Source organism: Typopeltis vanoorti, chromosome 3, assembly GCF_054136105.1.
Source record: "Typopeltis vanoorti isolate ZY-2024b chromosome 3, IOZ_Tvanoo_1.0, whole genome shotgun sequence".
NCBI lineage: Eukaryota > Metazoa > Arthropoda > Arachnida > Uropygi > Thelyphonidae > Typopeltis > Typopeltis vanoorti.
Genome location: NC_143551.1, coordinates 136,801,231 through 136,822,753, shown reverse-complemented (window position 1 = coordinate 136,822,753; position 21,523 = coordinate 136,801,231). Strand labels below are relative to the sequence as shown.

General features: G+C 36.6%; 1 protein-coding gene across 7 annotated transcripts in view; it reads left to right on the top strand.

The window, feature by feature from the left end:
• dop (microtubule-associated serine/threonine (MAST) protein kinase dop) overlaps nucleotides 1–21,523 on the top strand; it is a 677,535-nt gene that overhangs the window by 528,928 nt on the left and 127,084 nt on the right. For all 7 annotated transcript variants that reach the window (XM_090390876.1, XM_090390874.1, XM_090390878.1 and 4 more), the window contains one exon: nucleotides 15,413–15,523. In XM_090390876.1, the coding sequence (XP_090247002.1) occupies nucleotides 15,413–15,523 (111 nt within the window). The remainder of the gene's footprint in view (nucleotides 1–15,412; nucleotides 15,524–21,523) is intronic.

The window sequence follows — 21,523 nt, the reverse complement described above, 5'->3', positions numbered from 1 at the left end:
ATATATGAAATATATGATAATCCATTGCACAAGGGTGGTGCAAAGATTAATGTATCCAACTATTGACCCGTCATTATCTATGGAGTAGTGGTGAAGATTTTGGAAAAGTTAGTAAAAGCTCATGAGAAATGAGTTGACAGAGAATCTATACTTCTCAATGAACAGCATGGGGTTACTAAGGAAAAGTCATGTTTGAGTAACTTGCTCACATTTTTTGATAATGTTACCATTGAATTACTATTGAATGGTAATTGGAGAATATGGGATTGCATTATAAACTACTACTGTATTTCCCCAAAAATAAGACCTAACCGGAAAATAAGCGCTAGCATGATTTTTCAGGATGCTCGTAATATAAGCCCTACCCCAAAAATAAGCCCCAGTTAAGATCATCAGCCAGACGGATGCATTTAGTACCTCTGTTGCAACACACGATGGACGTATTGAATTATAAAAGAATAATATTAATATATAATTAAATATAAATAAATAATATTATTGACATTAATACTTAAAATAAATGATAATATAAATTATAATTAAGTATTTGTAAATACCCAAGCGGGCGCCTTTAGACGAGAGGTAAGCACCTATGTAAACCGATAAACTCAAGACTTATTACTGAATGACCAATCAGAGTACAGACGCAACACGCGAATAACGTACGCACTTGATAACGAACGGACGTGGGTGTGTCTAATATGAATCTTCATAATTCAGTATGTCATGTGTTGTAATGGATGTACTTAATGCACTCGTGTGAAATAAATAAAAGTTTTCTGAAATTTGGTGCCTGTGATTTTTCGTCACTTTTGTGTGGACCATCATTCTTAACTGTCATCATTTTGTTGCCACTGCTGTCTCGTAAGTCTTCAATTAACACTTGATTTAATAGTAGATTTAAAGGGAATAATATTTTGACCCCCAGACAAGATGAGTGCAAAAATAAAGACCTATTCCGTCGAGTACAAGAAAGGAATCGTGGAGGACTCCCAGGGAAAGACTCTTACAGCTTTCTGCAAAGAGAAGAAGTTGGATCTCCGAATGGTCCAAAAATGGCAAGCGGAGTGCGATAACCTGAGTCAACAGTTGGACGAGGGAAACGCTAAGAAACGCAAGTGTGGATCAGGTCGGCAACCATTATTCCTGAGCTGAAAAACATCATCTGTGAATGGATTGCTGACAGGAGAGTAAAGGCTCTGATTGTGCACAGGGGCTGATATTCAAGCATTTGCCCTTGCAATGGCACCACAGTTAGAAATATCCTCAGAAGAATTCAAAGCATCACAACACTGGCTAGGTGGCTTCCTTCAGCGATATGAACTGTCTCGAAGAAGATCGACAACACTGTTCATGCTGGAAGATACTAAAGTTATTAAACGTCCACTTGCATTCAAGTCCTTTGTTAATGGCATCAACTTTTCTAAATACCAACTCTCCAACATGATTGCTCTGAATGAAACTGCAGTGTTTATGGGCCAAGGATCTCAAATGACAATTGATCAGAGTGGTGCCTCATCAATCTACATTCCCTCCACTGGTTACGAAAGTTCACACTTTACCTGTATTTTGGCAGTTCGTCTGGATGGAAAGAAAGCCCCACCTCTAATCATCACTAAGGCAAGAAAGATAAGATTGAACATGTTTCAGGCATTTATGTTCTTGAAACCGAAAAAGCCTGATACACACAAGCAGTTATAAGGAAGTGGGTTGATTTAATGTCACCACTTGTTTTGCGAGGTGGCCAAAGAGGTCTGCTTCTCTGGGATTCAGCCAGCACTCACTAAGCTAAAGACATGAAGAACTTCCTTGCAGAGAGAAGAATAGATCAAATAACGATTCCCGCAGGAATCCGCCTATCTCTAGACTCTTGATATTGCAATAAACAAGCCATTCAAGGACCATTTGCACATGGAAGTCAATGACTACATTGAAAATAGAATGGAGAGAAATCAGCGTGGACACTTTGTGAAGCCTAGCCTGCAAGAGATCGTGACTTGGGTGAAGAATTCATGGGATAAAATCACTGACAGCTGTGTTGCCAATGCACTATGAGCAGGCTATATGGACAAGAAGTGCTCATTTAAGGAGAGCTCTATTGCTGGACATGAGAGATTGGGGGCCAGTGGTTCTACAGGAAATGGAGTTGCAAAAAATTGGAGAATTATGATGATGTTCCAGAAGAAGATTTTTGTACATGAATAAATGTAGATTGTTGTACATGAAAAAATAAGACATCCCCTGAAAATAAGCCCTAATGCATCTTTTGGAGTAAAAATTAATATAAGAACCAGTCTTATTTTTGGGGAAATACGGTAGTTTGAATAAAAGGATGGCTGACTGACAGACATCAGAAAGTGATATAAAGAGATGCAAGTCTACAAGATTTAAGGTGACTAGTGGTGTACAACATGAATCAGTCCTTGGTCCACTGTTATTCAATCTTTGCATTAATGACATTGGGAAGGGTTTAACAGGAGACACAGCTATTTGCTAAAAATGCAAAGATGGGAAATACAGCATGATAACCAGAAAAATAGCAAGTGAGCAAAATGAATTGAATTAATCACAATTGTACCCTGCCACACACACACACTGTATTATCTATGCAACGTTTGGCCAAGAACAATACAAATTTGTTTCTGAACAGTTAATAACACTAAGAACAATAGGTAAGGTTGTGTATTAATTAGCAAGGGCTGTTTTGAAAGAAACAACAATGATCCGTAATTAAGTTAAACCAAAATAGATTCAACATCTTGTGCTGGATCATATTGTTCAAGATGTTAGGATTTCTTCAGTGGCAAAGGAAGTTGTCCAAAAATGTTAAACTCTTCTTGTCTTCAAATATCTCTAAAACCTAATATCTCCTTTATATGTAGAATTTAGTTTTGTCAGTATATGGTCTGATAGCATTGGGCAGTGTTTTTTAATATCAGTTTTCTACGAATCAAAACAATGTGATAATTACAGAGGAATTTTCCTTACGGAGTATTCCATTTAAGATATTTTCAGTTACTTGGGAAAAGGCTAAGAGTAACTGTCGAAAAACAAGCTGGGTTCAGGACCATGTAGTAGTTGTCAGAATTATATTTTTACTTCAAGATAGATAGTCAAAAAATCATGAGAATATAACAAGGATCTGTAATTAATTTTTGTAGGGCAGGAAAAGGCATAAGGTGGTAAGAAAAAAAATCTCTTCAAATGTTTCAGTTATCAGATTTAAATGGGGTATTATACAGACCAATATGTAGCCTATACTTAATTTGTGAAAAATCAGGGATATGACAAGGGTACATGATATTTTTACTGTTTTTCATCATCTGTATGGTTCACACTTTGAAGTGATTTGTTATTAAAGCTATCATCATAATCAGTTAATATCAATACTTTACGTTATTGCAGATAATGTTATACTTCTAAATAAATCCAGTATAAGGCTCTTTAACTAAATTAAATACAAATATGAAAATCATCAGTAAAAAAAACATTTGGAAAACAGGCAGAAAATTTGAAAGCATTAACTGCATTTGTAGTGAAGAACTTATAAAATGAGTAAAATAATTCAGTATTTAGTCAGTTTTAGTGAAGATGGCAAATTAAATATAGAAATAAACAGTAGAATAAGCAAAACTTGTATGGTGAGTTCCCAGTTGAATCAGGTTAGATGAATTAGGAGAGAAATTAGACAAAACTAGCATTGTACAAGAACAGTGTTAAAACCAGTTTTAATTTATGGATTTGAAAGAAGAGTTAGAAATAAAACTGTTTATCCAAGAACGATATTCTCTAATTTTTACTGGCCTATGTGTGCATGAAAAACAGTTTGTGCACAAGTTTTCCAGTGAAATGTATGTGGTGGCCTTTGATCACAGTAGTGAAAGTCACAAGCCATAAATCCTAAATTAAAATGCTTAAATCTGATTATCTACAATAATCCATCACAATTTGCAAGAGTTAAAGTGACTGTGTACCTCTGCAACTTGCTCGTGTCACTATCAGTTTGCCTACACAGCTTGGGTTAAAAGTAACTAATCAGAGTGCATTGAGTTGAAATGGGCTAGAATAATGTTGGAGTGGAGACATTGGTGAAATTACTAAATAAACTAAGGGACAAGTACGGTTTATCGTATAATTCATATTTGTAGTATATTCAAAAATTGACTGTAAATTAGAAAGCAAAAATTTTATGCACACAGCTTAGAGGAAACATTGCCCAAGAGGCTTGAGATCACATATGAAAGTCTTGAGAGAAATGAGGAGTGTGAACAGTTGTCATCATCAGTGGTGGAATTGTGTTTAAAATGAATGTATCAGAAAGCAACTTGACACTGTTATAATTCATAAATTATAAGCAGAGCTAATATAAAATGGTATGGTTACTTAAACAGAATAGTAGAGTTAAGGTTAGTGAAACAGGTGTTTAATGCCAGGATGGAAGGTGTAAAACCTCAAAGCATGATCTTGGTGATTTGAAGCTGTTAATAGAGTCATTGAAGAGTGAAATGTAAAGTTTGACACTATTGGAGACCTAACAAATGGAATATTAATTTGGAGTAAAATTGTCAGTAGGAAGCTAGTAATAATACAAACTTAATCATGTAGTAGTCATATCCTGTGCACCCCCCCCTTGTAGGCATGTATCTGGAATTTGGTGATGATTCCACATGAGAGATTTCAGAATCTGTACCATATTAGTGCTTAGAGTAAGTAGGGAACAAAGGGTGAAGATATTGATTAATATTTCTTTTGAACAGCTGGACATTGTAGCACTTGGAGAATACTTCAAGAGGAAAGCTGTTTGAGAGAATACAGGTAAACAGAATGAAAAGGAAGTAGAAGCAAGTTAAGTGGTCATTTCAACTGTAAATGCATAAACATTATGGGAAAGCCCTCTACCTAGACCAGGTTTTGACTTTTATTGAGATCTCCTTTAGTATGGGATATTGAGGTGATGGGAAGATACATCACATGCAGAATTTGTTTGCTTTCGCTTGGGTGATGGATTAAACAAGAATATAATTTACTTTGTAATGAAGTGAAAAAAAAACTTTCAACAATTGTCTCTGATCTAAATTATTTTAATGATGTGAACAATAATATAACTTCTGCATTGATTCAGCCTTGGTATCTCTCTGGATCTGGCTCCCAGTGATGAGACCTCAATAAAGGTTGAAACTGCTCTGGGAAGTTGCTTTTCCAAGTAGCTAGCTGTAACAATACTTAACTAGCTAATTTTGTCTGCTTACAATTGGAGAAAGGATTAGACAAAAATATAATTTACTTTGTATCCAATCGAAAAAACTTATTCAGAGGAGATGCTTGTTATAGTGTTTTTCTGAAGTTTGCTGAAGCATTTAATAGACTATGGCATGATAAACTACTGTTGCAATTGAGCAGGATAGGAATGAGTAGCTTGGTTATAGGATTGGTTTAATGGTAGGAGGCAGGAAATTGTATATGGGGTGCATTATCCTGGTGGTGGTGGGGGGGGAAATGCTAACAAGTAGAATACCACAGTATTCTGTTCTAGAAACTTCTATTGTTTAATTTATGTATCAATAATATATAGTTAATGTTTTGAGAGGAGATATTCGGTTGTTTGATGCAAAAACTGAAGAGGTTCGTTTTTGCTAGAACTTCCTTCCACTCATTTTTATGGTCTGCTAAAATCCACAAATAAGAATTCTTCCACTCATCAGCGAATGTATTGACTTTTCTATTTAGATAGCAGAGTTCTTATGAGAGATTACAGGCCTGTCTCTCGGAATTCTTTTGATCTCTTTGCAGCACAGATCTTCCATTTAATTTTTTCAAAATTCATACTTTTTATACATTCTAGAATGTGTTAAGATTCCAGGAGCCTCTGTAACTCGTCATTATAGATGAAGCCCTTTGAAAGACATGGGTTCGATTCCCATCAGTGAAGTGAGGAACCTTTATCTGGTTTCTTCCTCTAACTCACGAAAGGTGAGTTAGCTGGTCTCATACTGAGGTAGGGTTTTTTTTTTTTTTTAACCCGGAAACTCATATTTTTCGTCCCCCAGAACAGGCAAACCAGCCCCGTGAACACATGCATCCACAGACAAAAGACACACCGGGAAGCATCACATTCATTGAGGTATGAATGTGGCATGCTTATCCTTGAGTTATGGTTACGGTTGCAAGAATAAAAAACCTTGACACCAAGAGGAAGGATTAAGAAGTAGTGGTTAAGATTCCAGAATGATAAAAGTTGCTAGTTGGATGTGTGGGGTTTAAAAGTTCTAATCTGTTTTTAGAATCATAATTGACTGGGAAGAACTTTGGTAGCCTCAGTAAGATTTGGAAGACAGTCATATTTAAATAATACCTCTAACTTAACATCTATGAATGTACTTCCTTTTATTATCTGGTCTGAGAGGATGCCATGGTGAGAAGACATTATTTTTGTTTTTGTTTTTTTCCAGTTACAATTTGAATTAATCTCATAACTCAAATCTAAGATTGCTGCATTTGATAACAAGTATATTTTTGTGATCTGAAGATTCCATTTGAAATCCAATGAAATTTTGGCAACTAAATAAATAATTTATTTTCTTATTTTAATTTTATTCACTTCCAGTATGCATATATGGGCTGTACTGTTCAATGTGCTGCTCCTCTCAATATGCCAGAAATTGCATCCTTTGCATAGTGTGTTCAACAACAGAATGCAGCTGGTCAGGACTGATGTTGCACACAACTGTGTTATGCTGTCTTTCAGCACTGGCAAGTTATCAGGATGATCCCATTAAACCCTGTCTTTGAGAAATCACCAGAGCCAGAAGTCATGGTGGGTCAGATCAGATGAATGAAGTGACTATGCAGTGGCAAGCACACAGCTGATCATTCTGGCTCCCCTTGAAATGTTCTCAAAGAACCTCATGTATGAATTGAATGTGGAGGAGGGTCTCATCCCTTTAATTAATTAATGTGTCCAATATTTCAGGAACATTACATCATCAGAGATGAGCGAAAAATGACATGCACATGCAGGCACTAACAGTGGGTAAATGAGGCTGAAGAAAGGCAATGAAGTTGAGCCTCAAGTTCTAAATGGCATCACCTAGTGTGCAAATTTGGGTGGTCTAAATGGCATCACCTAGTGTGCAAAATTGTGTGGTTTTGGCCATTGGGCTGAAGATCTAAGGATGAGTCCTCCCAAATTATGGTATAGCACAAAAAAAAAAAATAATAATAATACTGAACTTTGAGACTCCCTTCAGTACATGCAGTATGAGATATGCTGTTCGTCTGCATCCACATTAATAGAAGAGCATGTGTAGAGTCTACTCCATTACATTTAGCTGTAGCAATGCTGTTGACATTGAAAGAAAAGGTTTTTATTGTTAAGCATTATTTTTGTTCCAAATGGTCCAAGCCTACAACATATTTATGAACAGTTTGTTTGTCATTTCCGTAAGTGTGCCCCAAGCAATAGTGTCATCAGTGCCTTAATCGAGAGGTTCCGCTGTACTGAGAGTGTTCTGCCGCAATGCAAACGTCATTCGGAGAGACCATGAAATGTTAACACAAATGAGAATCACAGGTGTGTGTGCTGGAACAAGTGTTACAGTCTCTGAAACGCAGTCAATGCCAAACAGCGATAAAATTTGGGATACCAAGGCAGTCACTACAGAGAATCCTTAAGGAGGTGGGTGCCTTTTCGTATGTCATTTAGTTGAGTCATCAGTGTTTAATAGCAACGGATTATGCTGCAATGTGGGAATGCTGTGCACACATGCTTGCCAATGTCTATGAAGATCCGTCCTTCTTCCATGATGTCTGGTTGTCAGATGAAGCATGTTTCCATCTAAGCAGTCATGTAAACAGACGAACCTATAGGTTTCTTGAGACCTGAATTTGTCCAAGAGAAACCTCTTCACAACCAGCAGGTCACTGCATGATGTGTGGTTTAAGGCCATGGCATTGTTGAATCCTCCTTCATTGTAGAGGGTGCTGTAATAATGATCTTGATTAGTGAACACTACATAAAGAATATTGGTTCCATTCACCCATTATTTGTATAGGATGTGTCTGCAAAAAACATTCCATTTCATGCACAGGTATTCCAACATAATGGAGCAACCTGTCACACGTCACATGGTTCTAGGGCCAATTTATCAGAACACTTCCCTAGGCGGCTCATTTTGAGTTTCACAAAATTTCCATACCCTTCACGTTCTCCTGATCTCACATTGCTTGATGCCTTTTTGGAGTATATTGAAGAAATGGGTATTTCATATGGCCCACCTTCAAACCTTGATGAACTAAGGGATAAAATTACATAATATGTCCAGCAGATGTTCCAACCTTTTGTTCTCCAAGAGGTTAGAGAACCTTTGCATGCATTACCAAACCTGTTTTGAAAGACAAGATGCCCATTTCGACTACATTATCTATCATTGTTAATGCTTTATTCGACCAAGAGTCCACTGATAGTTGTGGATGTACATACCATCAGGTGTAAACATATATTTCTTTGTTAATAAACCTGTTTACTCGATAGCATATAGCATTGTGGTTATTCAGTATGTTTTTTTTTTTTTTTTTTTGTGCCATACTGTATATATAAAATAAAGTAATTTTCCTTAGTTTAAGTTTAAAAGTATGTATTGAATATATAAACTTTTGACCAATGAGTATAAATTATAAAAGAAATACACTGGGTTTATTTGATCTCAAACAGTGTATGATAGAAAGCAACTAGTTTCACCACCAAAATTTGTGGCGGCTTCTAAGTTGGAGTGGCATAAAAAATATAATAAAATGCTAACATGATATATAACATTACTGTAATACATGAAACATGTAGGAAATGTTACAATGTAAGTTGAAATGAATCCATCTGAATGTGGGAAATAGCATGTATTAGCTCTTGTTCAGCATTATGTACAGATGATTAAAAGTTGAAGTTTGACATGCAGAAAGATCTGATGATCAGTTTTCAAATACCACAGAATCAATCCTTGTTCCTGTTGAGTGTGCCTTGTGAAACAGATGATCATAGTAGATTCTTTTATGTTACAAGCAGTAAGCTTGTCCTCTCTGCGATGCCTGGAGCTCTTATTCCATTCATTTGTGTGGTGTGTGTGGAAAAAATGAAAAGCCAGGCCCAGGTTTTCTTCTCTGTTGCTGTTGATGCATGAGGATGAGTGAGGTAATGACCTGTATGAGTGGGCTTGCAGTATATACCAAGTGAGAATCCTCCTTCAGCTTTTTTTTTTTTTTTTTGTAATTAAAGCATCTAGAAAAGGTAGTTTTTCTTCATTTTCTAGTTCTAAAGTAAATTTTATTTTTTGTAAAGAGTTGATAGATGAAAGAAACTTGTGTTATCTATGTATCTCCACCAAATTTAAGGTTTACTGTTTATAGATGTAAAAAACATTTATGAAGTTTTCCATTAATAAATCACATGGAGGAGACAGAGGGTCGCCAATTGCAATGACAGATAGCTGCTTGCAAATTTTCCCATTCCATCTGAAATAATTAGAATGGAGACAAAGTTTGAAAAGTTAAGAGCTATCAGGAGGGAACAGATCATCTATAAGTTCCAGGACTTCATCTGTCGGAACATTGGTGAACAAAGATACAACATCTAGACTAGAATATCCAATCGAATGATGGAAATTTCTGATAGTTTCTGTACAAATTGTTCAGAATCTTTAATGAAGGCGGACCATGTGTCTGATTTAAGCACTTCTTTTTAGACTCTTTCTTTTAAGGGAACTTCTTTCTAGAGTACATCACCTTACACTTAGTCACATTAAAATGTTTACCTTTGCCCATACTGCTAGTCTATTTAAATATTCCTACAGGATCTTTACATCCTTCATTTAGCATCACTGCCCAGTTTAGCATTATCAACAAACAACAGAATATTTCCTTTCAAATCATTTCCTGTATCATTGATGTACAAATTAAGTATCCAAGGACCAAGTACTGAGCCTTGTAGCATGGCACACTACTGGCCACTTGCCTTCTCCTGTACTCAACTCCTCCATAAACCACTCTTTGATATGTCATCACCATCTAATCCAAATCACCAGATTCCTATCCATCCTCATTAACTCCAATTTATGCAACAGAGTTCTATGTGAAATCCTGTCAAATGCCTTTACAAAATCCAGCAGTATCATTTCCCTTATCGAACTCTGTTGTTGTTTTATTGTAAAAAGTAAGCAGATTACTAAGGCAAGACCTACCATTTAACCATGCTGTTCCTTACAGACCATCATATTTCTATCTATCTGGTCCTAAATCCTGTCTTGTATCAGTTTGTCCAATACCTTAACCACTACACCTGAGATGCTATCTAGCCTACAATTTGCTACTTCTACTTCTGTCTTAGAGTCTCCTTTATGCAATGGGACTATTTTTTCTCCTCTTTCCACTCCATTGGCACCATCCCAGTACTGAGGCTTAAATTAAACAGTTTGGTCAAAAGAGCTGACAATTCCCTTACACATTCCCGTAATACATGGGTTGATACGCCATCTAATACCATGGCTATGTTCGCATTGAGGTTCTGCAATATTTTAAGCACTTATCCTCTATTCTCCAATTAGTTAGTGTCACATCTGACATTGCAACTTCACCACCTAGATGGTACACCCCCCCTGCAAAATTCTCACTGAGTAATACAACTATTTAGTTTGCTTCTGTTACCTCCCCCACTGTAAAGTCATTCCTCCTTGAACTTGTCACATACCAAAAGAACTCTTAAGATTTCTTTTAGCCTTCCTTACTATAAGTCCCTTCTCTTGCCTTGTACGGCATGCTGATCACTGTTTTTCCTTTATATTCCCTCCACAACTTTTCTTTATCTGCAGTTCCTGCTTAACGATGCTATTCATCCATCTGCCTCTTGCTTGATTTATCCTTCTGACTCTGGGTATACATTCTGATACTGCTTTCTTAATCCATCCCTTGACCACTTCTCATATGCCACTATCTTTTCCCTCCAAGTTCTTATGCCATGGCTGTGCTAAAAACCGAGTCCCGAGTCCTCAGCTTGTCATAATCACCTGCTTTGTAATTCCATGTGTATTGCATATCTGACAATCTTCCAGATCAAGACTACATGACCGCTTTTCCCAAGCAGAAGCAGTGTAGCTAGATTGTTTAGTGTTAAGTTTTTTGATGCTATGAACAGATCGAGCACTCTTGAACCTCATGTCCTCTATGTAATTAATTAATCACCTCAGGTAATTATCTCTCAGTAGTTGAATAAATTTCATTTCCTTCCCTTCCTTTGCCTTCCATTCCTTCTCTCAATTTATATCCCAGTAATTGAAATCCTTCATAATAATCACCCATCATGCTATCTAATTCTCCCTTATATCCCTTGGATTATAGCAGCAAGTTACATATTTCACCCTGTTGGCCACTGTCTCACACCAGATAGCCTCCAATGCATCCTCTGCATCCCTCTTCTCCTGATGTACTACTACTTTTTGGCTTCACTTCCTCTGCTATTATTAGCAAAACTCTTCCCACTCATCCTGTTCCTTTTATCCTCTCTGAAGGTACTATATCCTTTGCATTCTATTCGTATGATTATATCATCCTTAGTCAACCGTCTTGCTATGTCTATAACTGTTGGCCAAGTTGAGCTAACCAGTGCCAAAAACTCTGCACTCTTATTTGGAATACTTCTGGCATTAGTATACATAAATTGCAATATCTTCTTCTTTCCACAATCTGCCTTACACCTGGCTTAGTCCACTAAATTTAAGAACTTGGGATGCTACATTTAGCATCATGTAATCACTCTCCCACTTACTAATCTCTAGGTTACTTGGACTCATGCCCATCTGCATTCTCCCCTCCTCTTCCCAAGCATTCTAATTTCCCTGATTCTGCACCTCTGAACTCTCACTGTGCAATTTTTCAAGACTCTTATCCCAGATCCATTCGAATACAAGCCATCCTTTCTTCCATCAAACTCAATCCACAAATCCATACCATTTCTCCTGTGCAAGCTGCACACTGATTCATTTGCAATTATTCCTCTCCATCTTAGCTTGCCTCTATCATACTGTGGCAACAGACAAGTTTTACTTTCTCTCCTTTTTTGCATGCACTAACAACTCTCATATCTTCTTGCATGGTACTCATCACCTACTAAATAATTTTTACCAACCAAAATAAGCATATCTTTCACCTTTACTCTCTGCATCCTTATAGCATTACTGACATCCTTAATCTTGGCACTAGGAAAACAAGATTTCATCCAACTTATCAATGAATCACCATACAAAATTAAATTCTTAATGCATCTGTATTAATGGGAATGTGCATTATTGTGGAAATGGTTATGAGTAAAGAACAGTTGTGTGTTCATCCAGTTTGGACTTTTTAAGCATGTGCAAGGATATTTTTTTTTAATTAAGGCATGAGATAAAGATTAGAGGTCTGCAAGTTGCCCAACTAAGTCAATCAGACAGCATACAGGTAACTTATGTCTGTATCCAAATGCCAGAAGAATTGGAAACAAAAGAGTAGAGGCTGTTGCCTTGGTGAATACATTGGAGCTCAGATTGTAGGCATTGGTGAGACCTGGCTGTCAGAGGGCAGATTTACTAACTGGTATTGAGTATAAAAGGTACAGTATTTTTAGGAAGGATAGAGAAGATATTGGGGGGGGGGGGGATGTGCTGCTAATGCCATTGGATGATTTGAGTCTAATTAGGGTAGAAAGCTATGACTGCAATAACAATTTTCCCCATGACAGGGAGTGTGTTATTGCAGACCTAATGGATCAGTTGCTAATGATGACAAAATGCATTACCAAATAAACACAATTGGTGCCAAACAAGTAATTATTGTGGGTGACTTTAATTATTCAAACACCAATTGGGTGACAGTGAAATCTCATGAGAACAATCTAGGTGAGATGAATTTCATCAGCTGGCGTGAGAGCACCCCCTCCCCTTGTTGAAGGCTTGAAGTGGCTTGAAAATGTTCTATGTTTGGTCTCTAAACAGCATTTCCAGACTGTAAAAAACAAAGTAAATAATACAAAAAAAAAAGGGGAAAAAAATCCATAGCCCACCCACAGTACGAATGCATACACTGTCTGGAAAGAAGTCAACGGACACCATAGTATAACAAACAGCCATGGTACCCACCTTAATAAGACATAGGACATACGATAGCGATCAATGGAAATTTTGGACCATTCTTCCTGTAGGCATGTAATGAGTTCTGGACTGTTGTGGAGTGGATGCCCCTTAATCTCACCGACCCTCTTCACTTCACCCCACAGATATTCAGTAGGATTGAGATCGGTGCTCTGTGGAGGCCAGTCAAGTGTGGCGACATGCCCACAAGCCATGCACTTACAGCAGCCTTATGACATGATGCATTGTCATGCTAAAAGAGAGACTGCTCAGTTCTGCAGAAATGCCACAAAGTGGGAAACATTGCATTGTGTGGATATCTCTCAGAGTTCAGTATTTGTGGCATCACAGGCAGAGGTCCAAGGCCAAATCAAGAAAAACAGGATCATACTATCACCCTGCCACCTCCGAATTTCATAGTTAGAGTTATGAACTTTGGTAAGAGACATTCACTGGGCATCTGCCACACTAACACCAGTCCATCTGCTCAGTAGAGCATGTAGCATGATTCATCGCTCCATAACACAGTTTTCACATCCCACTGATTGCAGTCCTACCATGAAAACCCATGTTGTGATCCATAGTTCTGAATGCTTTTGTGAAGATCTGTGTTCCAGTCGATGTCCAGAACCCTGCATTCAATGTGTTGGAGTGCATATGCCAAACTGCATCCAATGAATAGCAGTTTGGCATATTATTCTTTGTAGCACCCTATAGTCTCGTTCATTGGGTGTGGTAGGTTGTCTTCTGGTAGGTAGCAAATGCAGTTGACTCATTACGCTTCATCTCAGTACGATATCACTGATTGTTGACCTGGAATGGCCCAATTTGCCAAACAGATAGGCCTCAACATAGCATCCTATTACAATGCCTCGTTCAAATTCCATCAGTTCCCTTCTCATAGTGATTTCACCCAGACACAGTTGCACTGACTTGGGAGCATCATTTTCTCCAATTTATACCGGCTAAAATCATGCGACTCTTTACATGTCGTGATGCATCTTCCCCATGGGAGGTATCTGTTCACTTCTTTTCAAGCAGTCTTATTAAGCAAGAGATTCTTAAGAAAAAAAGATGTCAAAAGAATGCTATGTGCATAATAATAATGTCAGTTATGAAAATTATAAGGTACAAGCCAGAAGAGTTACAGGTATTATATAGGTTAGCATGAAAAAACACTGACTCTGCAAGTTAAAGACAACTGAAAAGATTTCTCTTTGTTATGTCACAAGTAAAAAAAAAAAAAAGAAGAAGAATGAATGAATGAACACTAAAGAATAACTACTGAATGCAGATGACAGATGCATAACAGATTGTTCAAATAATAGGTGCTTATCTAAAAGGTATGAACTTGGTGTTTATGCAAAACATTGAGCTAAATAACCTCTTTGCTTGGTGAAGGAACTGAAGTGGATGAAGAGATACTAGATTTTTATTTTATTTTTTTATTTGTAAATCTATAGTACATTTTATACTGTGGGTGAGCTAAGGATATTTTTTCTGCTTTTTTATCAAATTTATATATATATATATATTTATTTATTTATTTTGTATTTTTCACTTAATTTTCGCATAGTCTGGAAACCCTGATCTAGAGACCAAACATGGAACTTTTTCTAGCTACTTCAGGTCTCCAATAAGTAGGTCTCACACCAGGCAATGGCATTCATCTTTCATTCCATTCATTCATTCTAAAGACAATCACAAACATACATGCCTACCATTGGGATTCAAACTTGCAGCTTGTTGGTTGGAGAGCAAGTACACTAACCACTTGGCACACCAGGCTGGCCAGGTTTTGCACAGACCATTAGAATTCAACAATAATGGTTGATGGTATGGCAGCATTAATGCTAAAAGTGTGTTCAGCTAACTGGATGTTCTTTTGACTAGGCTGTATAATTTGAATTTCAGAACTAAAAAGATTCCACAGGAGTGGAAAGAACATATAATAATACTATTGTACAATGGTAGTGCAATTTTTCATTGCACTACCCTTTCATTGAAGGGAGTGTGAACTAGTTCTCTCAGTATGGTGTATGATTATTGGAATGGATTGCATTTTGAGCTTTAGATTGCTGGTAGTGTGAATGAATTCAAGGGCGGTGTGACAGCTAGTGCAAGTGAAATGTGCCCCCCCCCCTGGGGTGATAAGTCCGTGACTCCTTAGCAATCTCTTAATAATAATAATGTTTCATTCTGCTTTTATACATGTTTCTTCTTGGAATATTGCCATTATTTTCTAATTCTGTCTTTTCTTTTTGTAGGTAAGCCTGTAGACTGGTGGTCAATGGGAATCATACTATATGAATTTCTTGTAGGTTGTGTACCATTTTTTGGGGAAACACCAGAAGAACTGTTTGCACATGTAATTAATGGTAATATTCATTTGTTAATTGGTAATACTGTTGTTAAATACAAATTTAGATGTTGAGTGAAATTTAATTCTAAATTTAATTTACCATGGCACAACATAAACATTTATTTTAGTAAATCATGCAAAGTGTTGCAAACTAACAAACCACAAAAACGTCCCAGCTGAAGTCTCATAGCAGTAATGTTACTGCTAGTTTAAGTTTGTTATTGCTGATGATATAATTCTAAAAAGTTGTATAGTTGAGAAGTAGTAGACAGATTCCACAAATTAAGCATAAAAAACTTATTGTTTAATACTGACCATATACAAATATTTTAACATTCTTTGCCTACCAGTTTCGCTAGCAAACTGTCTAGCTTTTTCAAGGCGTTGATGGAAAAGTATAAAAAATACCAGTAAATGCAAATTGAAGTGCAACCTTAGCTACTAGAGTGTTTACAATGTTTTTCATGTTCCTTTCAATTTGTATTGACTAGCATTTTTTTTAATACTTTTCCATCAATGGCTTGAAAAAGCTTTGCCTACCAGTTTGCTAGCGAAACTGGTAGGCAAAGAATGTTGAAATATTTGTATATGGTCAGTATTAAACAATACGTTTTTTATTCTTAACTTTCAAAGGACTAAATATGTTTCATTAGATTCCACAAATGTTTTATAATAGAGATTTTTTTTTCCATTTTTATTAATTTATATATATAATTTTATATATATATATATAATGGGGTGCTTAAGGGTCAAAGCTGTATAACTGAGAGGAGACCTCCACATAGCCTTTAAAGGAATGCGGAGAACCGACCAGGGCTTCTGACCTAATGTCCAATCCTCACCTTCTCGTGGTGTACCCTGTTGGGTATCTACTTTGATACTGAACGAACGAGGATGGGCTGGCAATTTGGGATTTAGCCGACCAAATTGTATTCTTATTGGTTAAACCAAAATAAAAAATGATGGTACAACATGACAAAATTTCATGCTGGCTGGGGCGTCGCCCGGTTAAACAAGGCTCCCATTGTTTTCGCCACGGAACCAGAGTGAACAGCGAAAAGTCAGCTACTGGAACAAATCTGAAAACAAACCCCAACTCAACATCACCAGAGTTAAAGATCGGTACTATCAACGTAAGAAGCCTGAATGGCAAAGAAATGGAGCTAGCTGAGGAATTAGATAAGTACCGATCGACATAATAGGGGTGACTGAAACAAAAAAGACCAAAACTGGTGAGATCTTTCTGAGCAATAAATACAAAATGTTATATTCAGGCAATGACAATCAAGGAAAACAAGGAGTAGCCATAGTATTCAACACAAAATACAAGGCTAATCTTCTTGAATGGCAGTCAGTCTCAAATAGAGTAATGTGGGCAAATATGAGAATGGGGAACTGAACAATGAGACCTATTTATGACTATGGTCCCACAAAGAAGATTCTACTAAGATAGAAGTCGAGAAATTTTTGAGGCTATAGAGAAAACAACTGACACAATGAAAAAGGAAAAGTTTGTCCTTGTTGGGGATCTAAATAGCAGAGTAGGAAATGATTGTGAGACATCCAAAAATATTTTGGGAAAATTTGGAGAAAAGAGCAAAGCTAATAATGGCAAATATCTGTTGGATTTCTGCTCAGGACATGGACTGGTTATTACTAACACCATGTTCCAACATAAAAATGTGCGCAAATTCACATGGAGAGAAGAGGCAAGAAATAAGAAAAGTGTCATTGACTATGTTATTGTTGATAGTGTTGTTTTCTCCCTGGTGCAGGACACCAGAGTGTATAGAGGATTTGAAATTGGAAGTGATCACTATTTAGTCTTGAGCAGGATAAAATTGAATTTCATATTGAAAAGAATAACATGTAAGAAAGTTTTAAAGCGAATAAAAGTTGAGCAGCTCTCAGATGTGAACTGTAGACTAAAATACACAAAGGTTATTGAAGAAAAAATGAAAGAGTTTGAGGACAGGAATCAAACCTTGGAGATTCAGTGGCAAGCCTTGAAGAAAGCCCTGATTGATTCAGCTAGAGAGGCATGTGGTGAAATTTTCTGCAAGGATAGAAAAACTAGAACTCCATGTTGAACACAGGAAGTTAAAGAGGAAGTGAAGGAAAAGAAGAAAGCATATCAAAAGTTCCTGGCAAATAAGTCAGCTTTTACTCTTACAGAATACAGAGACAAATGTAAGAAAGCTGAACAGTGTGTAAAACTAGCTAAACAAAAGTCATGGGAGGACTTTGGCAAGAATATAGAAAATAAATATCAAGAAGGTGGCAAAATATTCTGGAGGTTGTTAAAGAAGCTTAGGAATGGAGGAAAGAGTGCTGTAAAAGGAGTTAGAGATGATAAAGGTGACATGAAAACAGGAGAAAAAGATATCCTTGAAGTATGGAGTAATTACTTTGAAAAACTGCTAAATGAAACAAGCAGTGATGACAGCACAGTGATAAAAAAAACACTGACCGGGCATGCAGTCAGGAATACATATCCATACTTGAAGTAGAAAAAGCCATCAAAGGCTTGAAATGTGGAAAGGCAGCAGGAGTAGATGATATTTGACCAGAAATGCTAAGTATGGTGGTATGAGTCTTACAGTGGCTGCACTGCATAGTTCAGAAAGCCTGGACAGAGGGATGAATTCCCGATGATTGGAGTATTGCTCTCATAGTACCCATATATAAAAAGGGAAATAAAACTGAATGTGAGAATTACAGAGGTATTTCCCTACTGAGTGTTCCTGGCAAGATCTATGCAAGTATACTTGAGAAACGGTTGAGAAGAATTGTGGAAGAAAAGTTTGGTGAAGAACAAGCTGGATTCAGGCCAAATAGAGGCTGTCAGGATCAGATCTTCACTTTACGACAAATAGTCGAGAAAGCATGGGAATATAACAAAGATCTGTATTTAAGTTTTGTCTATCTGGAAAAGGCATATGACAAGGTGCCAAGAGAGAAGCTATTCAATATGCTAATTATATGGTGTCAATGGGGCATTATATCAAGCAATACTTAGTCTTTATTTGAGTTGTAAGTCTGCAGTAAGAATTGAAGGAAGTACAGGAAGATGGTTTAATGTTAAATTTGGTGTGAGACAAGGATGTACATTATCCCCTCTGTTATTCATTATCTATATGGATCACATTATGAAGGAATGTGGTATTAAACCTGATATCAAAAATGGAGATGTTAATGTCAGGTCTTTGCTTTATGCAGATGATGTTATACTTCTAAATAAATCCGCTACAAGTCTGCAAGATTCTCTGACTAAATTGAATAGCTGTTGTAATAGATATGGTATGAAGGTCAGCAATAAAAAGACAAAGACATTGAAAATAGGCAGAATCATTGAAAATGTCAACTGTGTTATGAATGGAGAACCTGTGGAACAAGTAAAACATTTCAGCTACTTAGGCATGATTTTTACTGAAGATGGTAAATTAAATATAGAAATAGACAACAGAATCAACAAAGCTGGTATGGTGGGAAGTCAATTGAATAAATTCATATGGAATAAGAAAGAAATTAGTCGGAACACTAAATTAGCTGTATACAAGACAGTGTTCAAACCAGTTTTAACTTATGGATCTGAGAGTTGGGTCAGAAGTAACACACTTGACCAAAGACTAGAGACTGCAGATATGAGAGTCCTGAGAAAGATTATAGGCGTGAACAGATGGCATCAATGGCAATATCATATTAAAAATGAGGATATTAGGAAAGAACTTGACATTGTCAGCATCCAGGAATGCGTTAGCAGAGCTAATCTCAGGTTGTATGGTCACTTAAATAGAATGGGAGAGGAAAGATTAGCAAATCAAGTGTTCTTGCCAGGTTGGCAGGAAATCGACCCAGAGGAAGACCAAGATATAGGTGGATTGATAAGGTACAAAGAGCCTTAGACGATAGAAATATAAGATTTGTTGGAGTCTTGACAAGTAACAGACTGATTTGGAGGAAAATTGTAGATAGGAAGTTAGTAATGATGTAATTTTTTCATGTAGTACTGTCATATCCTGTACACTCCTTGAAGGTACATGGCAGGAATTTGATGATGATGATGATGATGATATATATATATATATATTTTTTTTTTTTTTTGTATTTTTCATTTAATAAGTACTGCACAGTTTCAGTCTTCATTGGTTGGAATTGAGCACACATTAGTAATGCAATCCTATAGTAAGCAAAAATTTGTATTCCTAAGCAGAGTCTGACATTTTTAAAGAGACAGCAGCATGATTCCAAGTTGCATCAAAATCAAAAAAACATTCAACCCCGGAAAGGGTATTTCACGTGTGTACAGAGCACCTTCCTAGGGTTGAACTCCTACAGAGAAAGCATTGCACATAATCAAGACAGATATGTATTCATCAGCAGGATACAGTTTATTAAAAATCACTGAAAAGTAATTGATCAAAAACCATAATCCATGCATAGGTTTCTGTGGTTAAGAAGTTCAATAGAAATATTCCGGTTTTGTTACCACATGTTTATTAGAGAACTGTTTTTAAAATACTAAACAAATACTAAAAATAACCCGACAAATTTCATTAGTCGTAAGCCTAACATCTTCAGGGGTAAAGATAACTAACAGTTTAAAGCACAAACTATAAGAAATTAAGAAAAACCAGTTCATTTGTTGGTATTATGAACATCAGAAAAGTTCGTTAAAAATCGAATAACAGATCTATACAACCGTTAATGCATATTAGTTGGAGACAATGCTATTTGTTGTCGCGTTCTGTATTTCACGCTCATTCTGTCTGAGGTCTGAAGTGGGTAAATTTTTAATAAACGATGACCAAACTTGATTTAAAATCAAATCTTGGTTTTTTGTTGCATTGCATAGGAATTTTAATCATATTTGCTGCTTCTTTGAATTTTTTTGTGATTTCTATAAGGATGTCTAAGAAAGGAAGTTTTTTATTTTCTTCTAGTTCCAGAGTGAATTTTATGTTTCGATGTAAGGTATTAAGGTAGCCTTGAAATGTAGTCAATTGTAGTGCTGTTCCTGGCCAAATGATAAAGATATCTTTCTACATAGCGGAGCCATATTTTTGGTTTTATGTCCCAGTTTTGTAAAGCATTATATTCAAAATTTTCCATGTAGAGGTTTTGCTAGAGCTGGTGAGAGGGGTGAACCCATTGCTAGTCTGTTTTTTTTTTTCTTCCCAGAGTTTTGTCTTGGTAAAGGAAGCATTTGTTTTTTATGCAATCTTTGTAGAAATTAATATTGAAATTATAGAAAAAAAAGGTTATCATTCTCCATCTATAGAAAACCAACAAACACAGGAAGATTTCTTCATGCTACCTCATACCACCACCCCAAGCAAAAAATAGGCCTAATAAAAACTTTAAGGGATAAAGCATACAACATCCCCAGTACAGAAGAAAAGAGGAAAGAAATACAATATTTAACACAGATCCTACAACTAAATGGTTACAACACAACTAAGATAATTAAGAAAATTCTCAACACACAGCACCTACAAAAAACTTAAATAAACAAGACTTCAAGAATGGGGTGCTTAAGGGTCATAGCTGTATAATTGAGAGGAGACCTCCACATAACCTTTAAAGGACTGTGGAGAACTGACCAGGGCTTCTGACCTAATGTCCAATCCTCACCTTCTTGTGGTGCACCCTGTTGGGTATCTACCTGGATACTGAACGAACAAGGATGGACTGGCAATTTGGGATTTAGCCAACCAAATTGTATTCTTATTGGCTTAAACCAAAATTCAAAATGATGGTACAACATGACAAAATTTCATGCCAGCTGGGGCATCGCCCAGTTAAACAAGGCCCTCGTTGTTTTCACCAGGGAATCAGGGTGAACAGCGAAACGTCCGCTACTGTAACAAATCATAAAACACACCAAAATTCGATATCACCAGAGTCGAAGATCGGTACTATCAACATAAGAAGACTGAATGGCAAAGAAATGGAGATAGCTGATGAATTAGATAAGTACCAGATCGACATAATTGGAGGGGTGACTGAAACAAAA